Below are 12,384 nucleotides of genomic sequence, written 5' to 3'. Positions count from 1 at the left end.
TTCCTGACTTATGCAGCTGTGAGCTAATTATCCTCTGAGGAGATTAAAAAAAAGAAAAAGAAAGCAAGCCGGTGGTGGAAACAAACAATGAATTCTTTTCTCCAAACCTCATGAAATGGCTAAAATAACAGATAATTAGATTAAATTGTAAAGTAAATTCATGCTAGTTGAGAACCATCTTTCCAGTCGTCTTTTCATCTACCCCTCGCTATGACTTTATAATGGATTTTGGTTCTTTCCATGGAAATAAAATACATTGCTGGAACTGCTTGGCTTAACCAGTTGGCAATAGAAATACTGAGCTTTTCCCCTTTAGGTCCTTATTCAAACCTATCCCAGGTGAGTCGTTACTGAAACTTGTTACAATCTCATCAACAATTCTATATGAAAGTAATTGGTTAATTGGTATGTTCAGTGAATTTTGTAATGAATTAAAATCAGACTCTGCTATTTTTTAGTATCTAGTATTATTTTTGCTATTTAGTAACAAGGCAGCTGATGAATGAGATACACATCTTTTTTCTCCCTTCACAGTGGGAGAATGGGTTTGCACTGTTTTTACCAGTGTTGTAATCAAATACAAGACTTTGTTGCTGAATGAGGAGTGTACTGAAACTGTATGTGGTAACTCAAATTAACATGGAAATTTTGCATTAATTAATACATCCTCGGATGTATTAATCCTTGTTAACCAGGGCATGGTTAATAGTGGTTTGAATTAGAAGCCAAGTCCTGGCCTGTATTCCCTTACATATTGCCACCAGCGATAAAAAGTCTGCAAGGTGGTTTCTGCTCTGTTCTTGTTCAGGTTTCATTGCATTCAAATATGACTTGCCAACAATAAGATATCGCAGATGTTACTTTGATTTCCACTGCCACACTGAGGAATTTTTATGTTCAGATTTTGCATATTGAGTTTTACTGATACTATCTGATATGCTGACGACATAACTTTCACAAAAAGAGTGAAATTAATCTCACATTCTCGAAAACTGCTATGTTTCTTAAGCTATTTCTTGGCAAATGAGGCAATAGCCTGGAACTGAGCAGTTTGAGTTCATAGGAGTTTACGTGACTGTCTTCTTCAGTAGGAGCCTCTTGGCTGTGCAAGCCTCTAGTTCAGCTTTCTGCTTTCAATCCAGAAATGTGTCAGCAGAACATGGACTGGCTGGCTCTGAATATTTCATGTTCTACAAATATAACCTTGAATCTGTCCCAGCTGTCTCAAAATTCAATCCTGATCTCACTCTCCTTTCAACCAACATAAACTGAGCTCCTTATTTGTATCCATACCAAAAGATGAGCTGCAGGTACTGAAGCTGAAAATTTCATGTGTTTGTGGAAACTGTGACAAGAATGAAATCAATAAATAAATTTTTTAAAAAATCAATCTTACTTGCCTTCCTTCTACTTCCAGATTGAGATAAAGATGTTGCCCATGATCTAGAAGGGACTATATCATCTAGATCCCAAGTTGCTAGTGTGAACTTCACTATTTTTATTGTTCTGTGTTTGAGAATTGTCATTGCTGCTATGGTAAACAGCATCTCCTGTGGAACCCCACCTCTTGCCTCATTTTCAGGACAGCTAAAACTTGGCAGAGAGAACCCAATAGCTTTCTGGGCACAGGGTGAAAGAGATTTATCTTGTTCAATCTATATACACTCCTCACACCAAAATACCCCCTTTTCTCTAGGGCAGTCCTAGACCCCTTGAACTGTGCCCTAAGGCTGGAGTATCTTCTTAAAGCTGTTTTGTTTCTGCGGTAGCAGTGAATATCTGTTTAGCACTTGAAACCAGAAAGCGCCTAAGTTACCTGCTGCAGAAGATACCACAGCTTTTGCATGGCTAGAGAGAGCAACAGCAGTCTCCAAGGCAGGGATGCCTTCACTTTTCTCACCAGTACCGTGGTCACAGGTGCTCAGATAGATTAAAAACCCTTCCCCCGTGTTGCCGCAACCTCACACGCTGTTACACGCTGCCTTTCTCCCCTTCCACGCTCTCATGTCAGAGACCTCTGGGCAGTGTGCTGAGGTCTCCATGCTCCCAGGCACTCGCACAAAACCATGGTCACTAAGGCAGAAGCCATGCCAAGGGGAGGACAAGGGTGTAAAGAGCCTCTTGTCCTGGTAGCCTACAGCTCCCCCCCTGTGGGAGGCCTGAACGGTGATATGATGCAGGGTAGCATTTTAGAGGTATTTTTATGAATGCACCAGTCTGACATTTATACACTTCCATTACTGATGTATTCATTTACGAGGCACATTAGCTGCAGTGCTTTTTATTAAACTGCAGTGTGTTTTTATACAACATGGTTTAAGAAGAAAAACTGCCATGTATCTAGATAAACCAGTCCGTTTATCTATGGCTGAATATAGCCTTCTCAGAAGTACTTTTAAATTCTTCTAGAGGTCTTAAAATAGCCTTAAAACAGGAATTCTTTCATTGTAACAGGTATTAAATAGCAATGTGCAAAAATGAACATACCTCTTGCACAGACACATAGGGAAAATGTTACCCTTTGCTGGGTCAAATTTCACTGTACCTAAGCTCAGCAAAAAAGATCACCAGCAATGTTTTATTACGTGGTGGACTGGAGACATAGGCTCGCTCCTTCCAACTTTCTTCCTGCGTTTCTGTTTTGGATGTGTATATAGACAAAACATGTGAAAACCATTATCTCCTTCATATTTAGAGCTTGGAATGACAGGAGACATCCCTGTGTTTGGTTTGTACCACCCTTGGGAGGAGGGATTACCTTGGCAGGGAAGGCTTCCATCTAGAATAGAGTTGAAAAGATCACTAAGTCTCCTGGCTTTTTAGAGGGATGATGATGCAAGAACTTTCTATTTCCCAGCAATTCTTTCACAAAACCCCGTCATCATGGGGGGTGATGATCAGGCCTTCTTTCAGATTCCTGGGAATAGGGAAATATGTTGTGTCTTGCAAATTCCTTTGCTCTATATTTACGTACTGCCTACATTTTTTCCCACTGTTTGCTTGCTCTGAAGAGAAGCCTTGGTTTTTTTGAACATACTCAGTTTTCTAGTCCAGATGTTCAGAAGTAAAATGTTCATGCAATGAGCTAGTTTGGAACTTAGCCTCACTGCTGCTTAGTGTTTTAGGCTTTCCTTTTCTTCTTTTTTTTTTTCCCAAATCTGTTTGAACTAAGTTTCCCATGCTTTTTTTCCTTTTACATATTACCTCAGTGTGTGAACACTATTTTTTTCTTTTTTTCACAAAAGTATAGTCTATTTCTAATAAAGTCTTATCTGACAGCATCCAGCTGCTTTTATGGACCTACAGCAAATAATATTTTGCACTGGGGAAAAACATTGGAGGCAATTATGTGGACGGCGTGTGCATAAGCTGTAACATGATGAGCATGGTGTATTTAAGAATAAATATGTACTAATCAAGTCATCTCTAGACTCCAAATGTTGTCATGACACTGAGTTATATGATAGCACTGATGGGCTTGTTAGGAAGACCTGCATCCATACATCATTGTTAGTGATTATTTTTCTTTCCATTTATATTCATACATATTAATATTTGCATTACTTTTGGCATTTCTCTTTCTCTCCTCATAAACCTTATCTCTCCTGTTTGTGTTTTTTTTGCTCTACGTGTTAGGTTCATTTAGCCTGCAAGCTTACTCAGTACTTGGCACAACAGTTTTCGCAAGTGGCTGACCTGCTTACTAGCAGAGGAATCCCATTGAACTGTCTTTTAGCTCTTCATTCCCCACCTCTAGTTTGCTGCCTGTTGCTGCCTTGGCCCTAGCATGGCACCTTTATTCAGATGAATCTCCAGTTGCCAAGATGATTCTGACAATTGCTTCCCATGCATTTGCTGCCACATCTACCTGGAAGTATTTACCACCAGTCACAACCCTCCTTTCCATCTTCCAAGGCACTTGTGACTTCTCTTGACTTGTGACTAAAAATAGTGGCTCACACCTGGGCCATTGAAATTGTTGCAATAAATATGCTCTAAGCAGTTAGTTATGATACATGTAGAATATTGTAACAATTTAGGGCCATTTTTCAGTATGCCTATATTGCTGTTGATCAAAGGGATAACTCTGAAGTGAACTATCTGATGAAAATCATCTGCTTGAGAATGCAAATGCTTTTGCTTGTCTGGCAATCTGCACTATTTTATACACTGACCCTTAACACAGACTTCAGTGCATTTTCCTTTGATAATAAAGGAGAGAAAGAATTTAGATCAAAGCTTAGGCTTACATGGTCCTGTGTCGTAAAACGTTTTACAGCCTGCTTAATTCACTGAGGAGGAAAATTCTCCCATTCAGAGAATGGATAGTTCTGTAGGAGGAAATTTTAGTTACAACTGAAATAGAGGACTTAAATCTGCATTTCAAATCTGATAGTTTAGAAAAAGTAAATAGTATCAATGCTATCAAATAATGTGTTCAGTGACTGCTGAAGTTTGAGTACATATCGGAAAGGTGACTTTAGCACTAATAGAGGTAAGTTTAACTTTAGGGTCCTCACTTTTCTCTCAAACACAGTCATGACACACAGTTTCTGTGTGTCAAATCTGTAGGTTGTGGTCTGACATACAAATGCAGCAAAATCCAGAGTCCAAATTTGCCAAAACTTAAGAAAGTTCAAGATTTGGACCTAGATCCATACTTGAATTTTGTTTCTTCTCAATAAACTGTAATTGAAGCTCTTAAAATTCATGCTTTGCTGATCTGTTTCGTCTTTCACAGTCCAATTCTCTTCTAGACCACCATTTTTAGGAAATGAAACTTGCCTCAAAATTTTGGGATATTGGATATCTGCATTAAAAAGTTTAGACTATAACTTAATTTTAGAGCTGCATGAAATTGTCGAGTATCATCTTTTTTTGTAATGTAACATTCTAGATGAAATATTTAAAGAAATTAAAGGAAAGGCTTTGTGCCTTTTCAGTTACTGCCTGAGAACTGATTTCTCTCTCCAGTTTCTTCTCTTAGCACAGATTGCCGCTGTGAGCTTGACTTTATGACTGAATAGACATTTCAGTACAAAAAAGGTTCCAAGTGATTCAAATCGTTACATGGTGCTTTGGCACCTTGTGCTGGTTATATCACCTCCAATCCAAGTAGTTGCACTATAAAAATAGACAAGTTGGAAAAAGAACAGCTGTCATCTTTTATGCATAGTTTTAAATTTTTTATATGTGATGTTAGTGTGTGTGGAAGGTGCTGGATGAGCCCCGGGGCTGCTGCAGGCACTGAGCTCCGAGAGCTGGCGCGGTTGGTGCAGGCACAGGGCGAGGCATGGCCGTGCCCCACAGTGCCAGCCAGCCTGGCCAAACAGGTACCTGTCTCCAGCACTTGATCACATTTTAGAAGAAGCCTTTCCTGGTAGGTGGTTGGTGCCATTTTATGAGATATGAACACAGGTTTTGGGTTTTTTTTTCAATTTTGGCTCTGGTAATTGCTTGTTGGTTACCAGTCATTATTGAGATTTCAGGATTCCCAGCAGCATTCATGGGATAAAAAACAATTTCCAATCTGATTTATTAAACTACAGAGTCTAGAGACTTTAGGAAGCAAATGAGGTTGGTTTGGATACTAGTCAGTATGTCTGTATTAAGGCAGCTGACACCCACTCTTGACTCTGTATATTAATAACTTGACTCTGAGCATTAAAATTAGAGGTACATTTTTTTCATTCATGCCAGAATTTCTTTGCATACCAGATGCCATGTACATCATCTTACTTTGGCTAAGGATTGAAAATAATTAAAAATACAATCTTCCCTCCACATCAGTCTGTTATTATTTGTTTTGTTTTGTTTGGGCAGGAGTTCTGTAGCTTCATCCATGTTTGTTTTATATATACGTATACATAAATATGCAGAGTTTTGTAACTGGGGTCTGCCCATTCACCCTCAGGAATAATTCTGTTATTCACTATGCCCAGCTTCCAGCCCTCTTGCAACCTCCATACATCATCTGCAGCCCAGCAAGGTGCAGAGCTGCTGCCCTCGCATCCCCTCCCTGCTCTGATGGAGGACTGGCCCACAGTGGGCAACAGTTCACCTGCAACAATTGGTTTCTTCAAATGTTGCATCTCAGATCCTCCTGATTCTCAGCATGCTCTTATGCCCTAAAAGCTCTGGTTATTTCAAATTCATTGCACTTGAATGTGCTTTCAAAATGAATGCCTTTTGCTTAGAAAATATTGCCGTTCTTTGTATAATGTGGTGAAAGGTTTAACAGTGGTGAATTGTTCTTATGCATGCATAAAAAGTATATAATCAGTAATTTTTCAGTGTAAAATTGTGTTTTTCAGAAATTATACCACTGGTATAAGTATTGCAGCTTTCTGCTAGCACATTTATATAACCATCCAATTGCTTGCAGTACAAATCCAAAGCCATTCAAAGCAGATCTTCTGTAGGAGTTTAACTCCAGAGGTCCGCATGTCTATATTAGTCTGAATAATGAAGCACTGGATTAAAACATGTACCCTCGACTTTTGATTGCACCAGAAAGCAAAACAGGGGAGAAACCTTGGCTAGCCATCATCAGTTTGTTCAAATTGCAGGCTGCTTCATATTGGGATCAACAAGAGAAGATCCTGAAAATATATTTCTGAAGATTTCAACACATTGCAAGAGTTGAGTCTCCTTTCCTAAAGGAAAATCATATATAGCTTCCAAATACATAATACATGACCTGCTTTTGATTTCCTTTGGAAATCCTTTGGATTTTACATTTGGAATAAAAACTGGAACCTTAACCTACCCTCATGCACGGGTTTAAGATTTGCGACTTTCTTGGATGAAAGAGAAGGCAGAGACTCCCAGCAGCTTGCTGCATCCATAGCAGACCACGACTGGGGAAATGAGACATGATTGGCCCTGTTTAAATAGTAACATATGTGGTTGAATTCTGAGGATCTTCTGCGTAACAATTTATGGTGTGAATTCACCAAGGAACTCCATTTTCAAAATAATTTATACCAAATTTAGTCAAAATGAAGCAAGTGACTTTACACTTGCTGAATATGAATATCCATGGGAGGTGTAAATGTGGCATAACTAACCCATACTCTGGTTTGTGATAATCTGCGTCAGCAGAGCAGCTGTCACTACTTTGCAACGGCTAACTGTTTACTGTACAACACTGTCACTCGATGCTTGTGATCTTTGTGAAAGGAGAGATTCATTTGTTCAGTAGGTTTTTTTTCATTACAGAAGGATTTTGCTTTTGGTTAAAAATTCAAAAGCCTGTAGTCCCCTTTGTCCAGCCTAATCCTAGCAGGAGCTGGGTCAGCTCCACCTCATGCTCTAAGGTAGCTCTGCCTTGATGGAATCCTGTGCACAGGCAGAATGGATAACCGTGAGGCTGGGGTAGTTTAGTTGGAGTAGTTTAGTTGAAAAGAGAGCTGAAGCAGCAGGTGAGAGGGCATTATGCTGAAATAGAAGGAGGGGGGGGAATGAAATGTGACAGTTATAAAATGTATTATGTAAGAAATTCTGTTAGTGTTTATAGATTTTATTTTTAAATTATATAAAAATAGTTTGTGGGAAAATTTTTTTTGATTTAGTTTACACAAATATCTCTGTGTTGTTACAGTTAATGTAGAGAGGGAACATATAGCACAGTAATACTCTATTATTATTGTTGTTTGCTATAGTAAATGCGGAATAAGGAGGTCTGTTGCCAAAGAAAAGGAAATTGTATATGTGGCATAAAAATTCTTAACATGATTATCGGGTAATATTTTCAGCAGTAGAGGCAGCACATCAGGTGTTCTGGTGTCTGTGGGCTGCATTTCCTGGCTACGCTTGATTATCTTTCAAAACATGCCACATCAATTGCATTGCCCCATGTCTACCTTAGGAAAAATCCCCCAAAGTATCTGTAAGGAAGGGAAATATCATTTAATCTTTTATCCTCACCTGTGGAGGGAGAAGTGCCTTCCTCCTCCTGCACAGTGCTTTCTGAGAAGGTTGGATTTGTTTCCCAGGTAGATACAGCTTCTGGCACATGTCTGGAGGATCACCTTGACAGTGTCATGGCACCACAGTGATCAATTTCCATTGGAGCCTTATTACCTCGGTATCTTCCAGGGATGCAGTTTCACCCAAAAGCCAAGGTTAAGGAAAGAAATCCAGTTCTGTCTCTATTGTTTTGTAATAAACAGGAAAAGCCCCACATCCCTTTGCTACCGCAGGTCAGCTGTGGAGTTCCCATGCTCTTCTGGGCAAACTTTTGGAAAGCATTATATTTGTGCAGGGTTTTTCTCTTGGTTACTGAATGATCATGTTTCTTCAGTGGAGAAAAACTGCAAAATACAGGCACTATGTTCCAGGAAAATGAGGACATAGGATTATCCCAATAGGCTTTAGCCCTACTGTGCATGTGTCTGAGTAGAGACACATTCAGTGGTGTCTCAAACAACTTCCACCCTGGAAACAGAAGCTATTTTATTAAATACACTTAGTGCTTGTAGGAGGAGCATGTATTCAGAGAGAACTTGGTCTTTGGTCTTCAATTTATACCAAGTGTTCCTGCTGTACCAGCGTACATTGAAAAGGAAAGGTGAGGAGGGTGTATATGCCATAGTAGGAATTGCTGTAATGGATGTGGCACCTAACTGGTGGATGTTTATGTTGACACTGGAATAAGTGAGACTTTTTGCAACACAAAGACGTGGCAGTGCAGCTCCTTTTCCAGTTCTGGCTGTACAAGGAACTTACACGCACAAGAGAAAAACTTTCCTAACAGGGTCAGTCAGCGCTCAGTGTTCTTACAGAAACTTGTTAAAGGTAACTTTAAGTTCAGGGCACAAGCCATACAATTTTTCTCCCCTTCTTCAGTTGCTGTCATAGACGAACCAAATGGCCATTTGTGTTTGTTGTAGGCCATAGATCCTTTATTTGCTTCCAAGTCTTAAAAAAAAAAAAAAAGAAATCAATAAGTCGGCTAATTCACTTACAAAGGAAAAATTGTTATGGTTTCAAAACAATGGAATCAAAGATAATTTCCTTAGTGACTGACTTTATATTTTCCTCATTCATGGTGCAGACTGAGTGACAGGAGTTCTGGTTAACATGTTTGTGTAATTGTCAAATCTGACTTTTTTCAGATACCTGGAAGGAAACCATCTGACTGCTGTGCCGAAGGGGCTCTCCACCTTCAGACACCTGACACTGATGTAAGAAACACGTGGTTTCAATGTCAAGAAAATTACATGACTCTTTCTGCACTATGTTGCAGGTGGAACATAAATAATTAGTATTTGGGGGGAAAAAAAAAAACCACAAAAACCTTCTGTAATTTGAATTTGGAAAGAATTTCACAGTGGCCACTGCTGCCAATAAGTGTTCATAAAGAGTGGAGAAAGAGTGAGGTGACTGAGAGCACCAGAGACCCTTCCTCTGCAGGAGCTTCCAGCCTCTGCGAGAGGACTAAGCTCCCATGCAGGCTGCTACAGTTTCACTTGGCAGATTTATGTGTGCAAAGCTGTAAAGGTCATTAACAGAGGAGACGGCATTAATTTGTTCTAGGTGAGGCAGTATTTATAATGCTAAGGCAATGAAAATTTGCATAGCTGTTTCTGCTATGAACAGTCACACAGATAGAGACACAACTAGACTTTTTTCAGTAAATTGCTCCCTGAATATACACAGGAGTGAAATTTCTTGGCTGAACTATTTATCAGAAATTTTCAAATGCTGTTTGAATCAGCCGTAGATATTCAAGTCAAATGGGCAGAAAAACCTCAGAGAAAAACAACATGGAGGGGGAAACTGGAATCCTCTGTTTTAAAACAGTGTTTTATTTGGAAACATCTCTGCTTTTGTTTTTCAAGGGAGAGCAACAATGAAACAAAATGTTCTGTTTGAGCCTAAAAGACTTTTTTTTAAATGAAAAATGAAATTTTGTTCTAGTAGCTGTCAATGTGAAGAGCATATGGAAATGGTATGCCTGTAATAAACTGCAAAGCAAGTTGGTACAGTAAATATTCACCTGTGCTTGTATCATCTACTGATTTATCCTTCAAAAATTTTGCTTGTATTCACTGATTATTTTTTTTAATGTTATATGCTGGAAATATGCCTTAATATTTCTGAGGCTGAAGCTTTTTAGGGGAGTCTGATGTACTTTGCTTTTAAAGCGTATTCAAAGTTGGTTAGAAAATATTATATCAATTGATAATATTTGACTTTGCAATTGCTTCAAGCATTTTGCTGTGCAGATATTATGTAATCTTTAAAAAAGACTTATTTCTCAATTCATACATATAAATGATATTTTCTGTCTGTGTTTCTTCAGTGATTTGAGCAACAACAGCATAAGCGTATTGGCCAATTACACCTTCAGCAACATGACTCAGTTATCAACACTGTAAGTAGTCCAAAGTTTCAATAACAGTTTTAATTGCTTTTCAGACACCATCTTAGGTGTTGAACAATTAGTATATATCTTGTTACTTAAGCATGTGGCTTTCCATGCTTCTTTGTGGTTGAATTAGTAGTGAAATAATCAAAGAAAATACAATGTTGTAACTCTTCTCTCATTCTCCCAGCATCCTGAGTTACAATAGACTTCGGTGCATTCCAGTCCACGCATTCAATGGCCTCAGGTCTCTTCGAGTGCTGTAAGTACCATTTCTTCGATGCAGCTGAGTTGCAGCTTATTAGAATGCTGTTGTGATGGCAGGGAGGTTTTTAATGAGCAGATGGCTTTCACTTGATTCAGTAGTCATAAATATTTTCACACAATTAGCTTCAATGTACTTGTACTTAGGTGCAATATGTCCAGTAATGACTAGAGCAGGTGAATGCTAAACTTTGAAAAGAAGCAATTACATATTTGCAGGATGAATGACTTTTCGGTGATAGTTCAGGGACAAGAACTATCATGCAAATAGGCCTCCAAGAGACTGCATAGAGTCTGTTTGTCTCTTCTCCTTGAACAAGGTTTGGGTGCCCCACAGAAAAGGACTTTTCTCTTTGTCTGTAAAAACTTGATCATATTTTAGAGTGTAAGTTTCCACTGGATGCTTCAACAAGACTCTCTTTACTGAAAACTTGTGCATTTTTAGAATATTTTCTATTAATTTAGATTTCTGCAGGCATGTTTTTACATAAAAGAATGCAATCTGAAGGGAAGTAAGTTAGAAGTCCCCACACTAAAACAATGAGTAAGTCTCATTGTGGCTGGGCACCAGTAATGCTGAGATGGCTGGCTCAAATGTCTTTAAGTTGTGAATGGAATTTCACCTCATGTTGACTGGTGGCACACTCAGAGATGTCCACGTGTGGTTTCTGTCTTTGGAGATCCTTTTCAGCACTCTTTCTTTCCAGTGTAGCTACTTTCAGCAGCTTTCTGGATCAAACAATTTGCTTACAATCTCTTCTGAAAGTCGTCGTCTTTATATCATCTTGGAGTGTGGGCTGTGGGCCTGTTCCTTGCAGCAAGCAGCCTCCCCCCCCCCTACTTTTCTTAGGCATCTGCTAGACTGACTCCTTCTTCGGTCTCGTATACTGTCTCTCCCCATCTGCCCCATCAGAAACAAGCCCCGGGTTGGGTTTGCTCAGTTGTTTGTGTGGACACGTGACCCCGTGTGCAGCTGTCAGGACAAGGTGAAGAAGCCACCTTCCCCCCCACTGCCCAGCAACACAAGTGGGTCATCATTACTTGCACAATAAACTGAAAGCAAATAAATTAAATGGCTCATCAGTGATGAGATTATTCAGTGTGCTGAAGGAGAAAGAGCTTTAAATACTAACAGGTCAGGACAGAGGAGCTGAAGAATATGTCCTGAGTGCTTTGAAACTTCAAATTAGTTTTTTTTTTGTTTTTTTTTTTTAAGTTAGATGTCATTCTAACTTTAACATTCTAGATAATATTCTAACACGCAGAAGTTTCTGTGAATTTAAAGAGCCATGGTTGCTGTGCACTGACGCCATAAGTGTGGAATTAAGGTGTCAACATGGGCAGTACTGCAACTGTGGAAGAAATAAGGCAATGCTGTTTGGCCGAGCTCTTTCACTGTGGTTTGAGTGGTAAAATAGATATCTAGGTTTCAACCTCCTAACTTACAAGACAGCTTTAGATTCCCAGTTTTCATTATTAAAAGCAAGAAAGATACGTGATTTGGATTTGTTGTTTTAAGTTTGGCTTGGGACACTGATTTCTAGCGCACTAGAATGGTCACATTTGAGCTGTTACATGAGTCCTGAAATTCAGCCACAGATGAATATATTGTGTTTCACAGCCAAATAAATTATTCCATATGGAGCTGTCTTCTGGCCTGCTCCTGATATGCAAGCTAGCTTGATTAAAGCTAGTTTGGGACTCTCTACCCTGAATTACAGTGTAGATATACCATGCCTCACTCTTTC

At 39.2% G+C, this 12,384-nt stretch overlaps 1 protein-coding gene across 1 annotated transcript in view; it reads left to right on the top strand.

The window, feature by feature from the left end:
• Nucleotides 1-12,384, top strand: part of SLIT3 (slit homolog 3 (Drosophila)) — a 260,861-nt gene that overhangs the window by 155,310 nt on the left and 93,167 nt on the right. Inside the window, exons 18-20 of the mRNA XM_009318576.1 lie at nt 9,120-9,188; nt 10,310-10,381; nt 10,563-10,634. Coding sequence (XP_009316851.1) covers nt 9,120-9,188; nt 10,310-10,381; nt 10,563-10,634 — 213 coding nt within the window. The remainder of the gene's footprint in view (nt 1-9,119; nt 9,189-10,309; nt 10,382-10,562; nt 10,635-12,384) is intronic.

Source organism: Pygoscelis adeliae, unplaced genomic scaffold (assembly GCF_000699105.1).
Source record: "Pygoscelis adeliae isolate BGI_AS28 unplaced genomic scaffold, ASM69910v1 Scaffold42, whole genome shotgun sequence".
Lineage (NCBI taxonomy): Eukaryota > Metazoa > Chordata > Aves > Sphenisciformes > Spheniscidae > Pygoscelis > Pygoscelis adeliae.
This window is presented reverse-complemented; position numbering and strand designations above follow the sequence as displayed.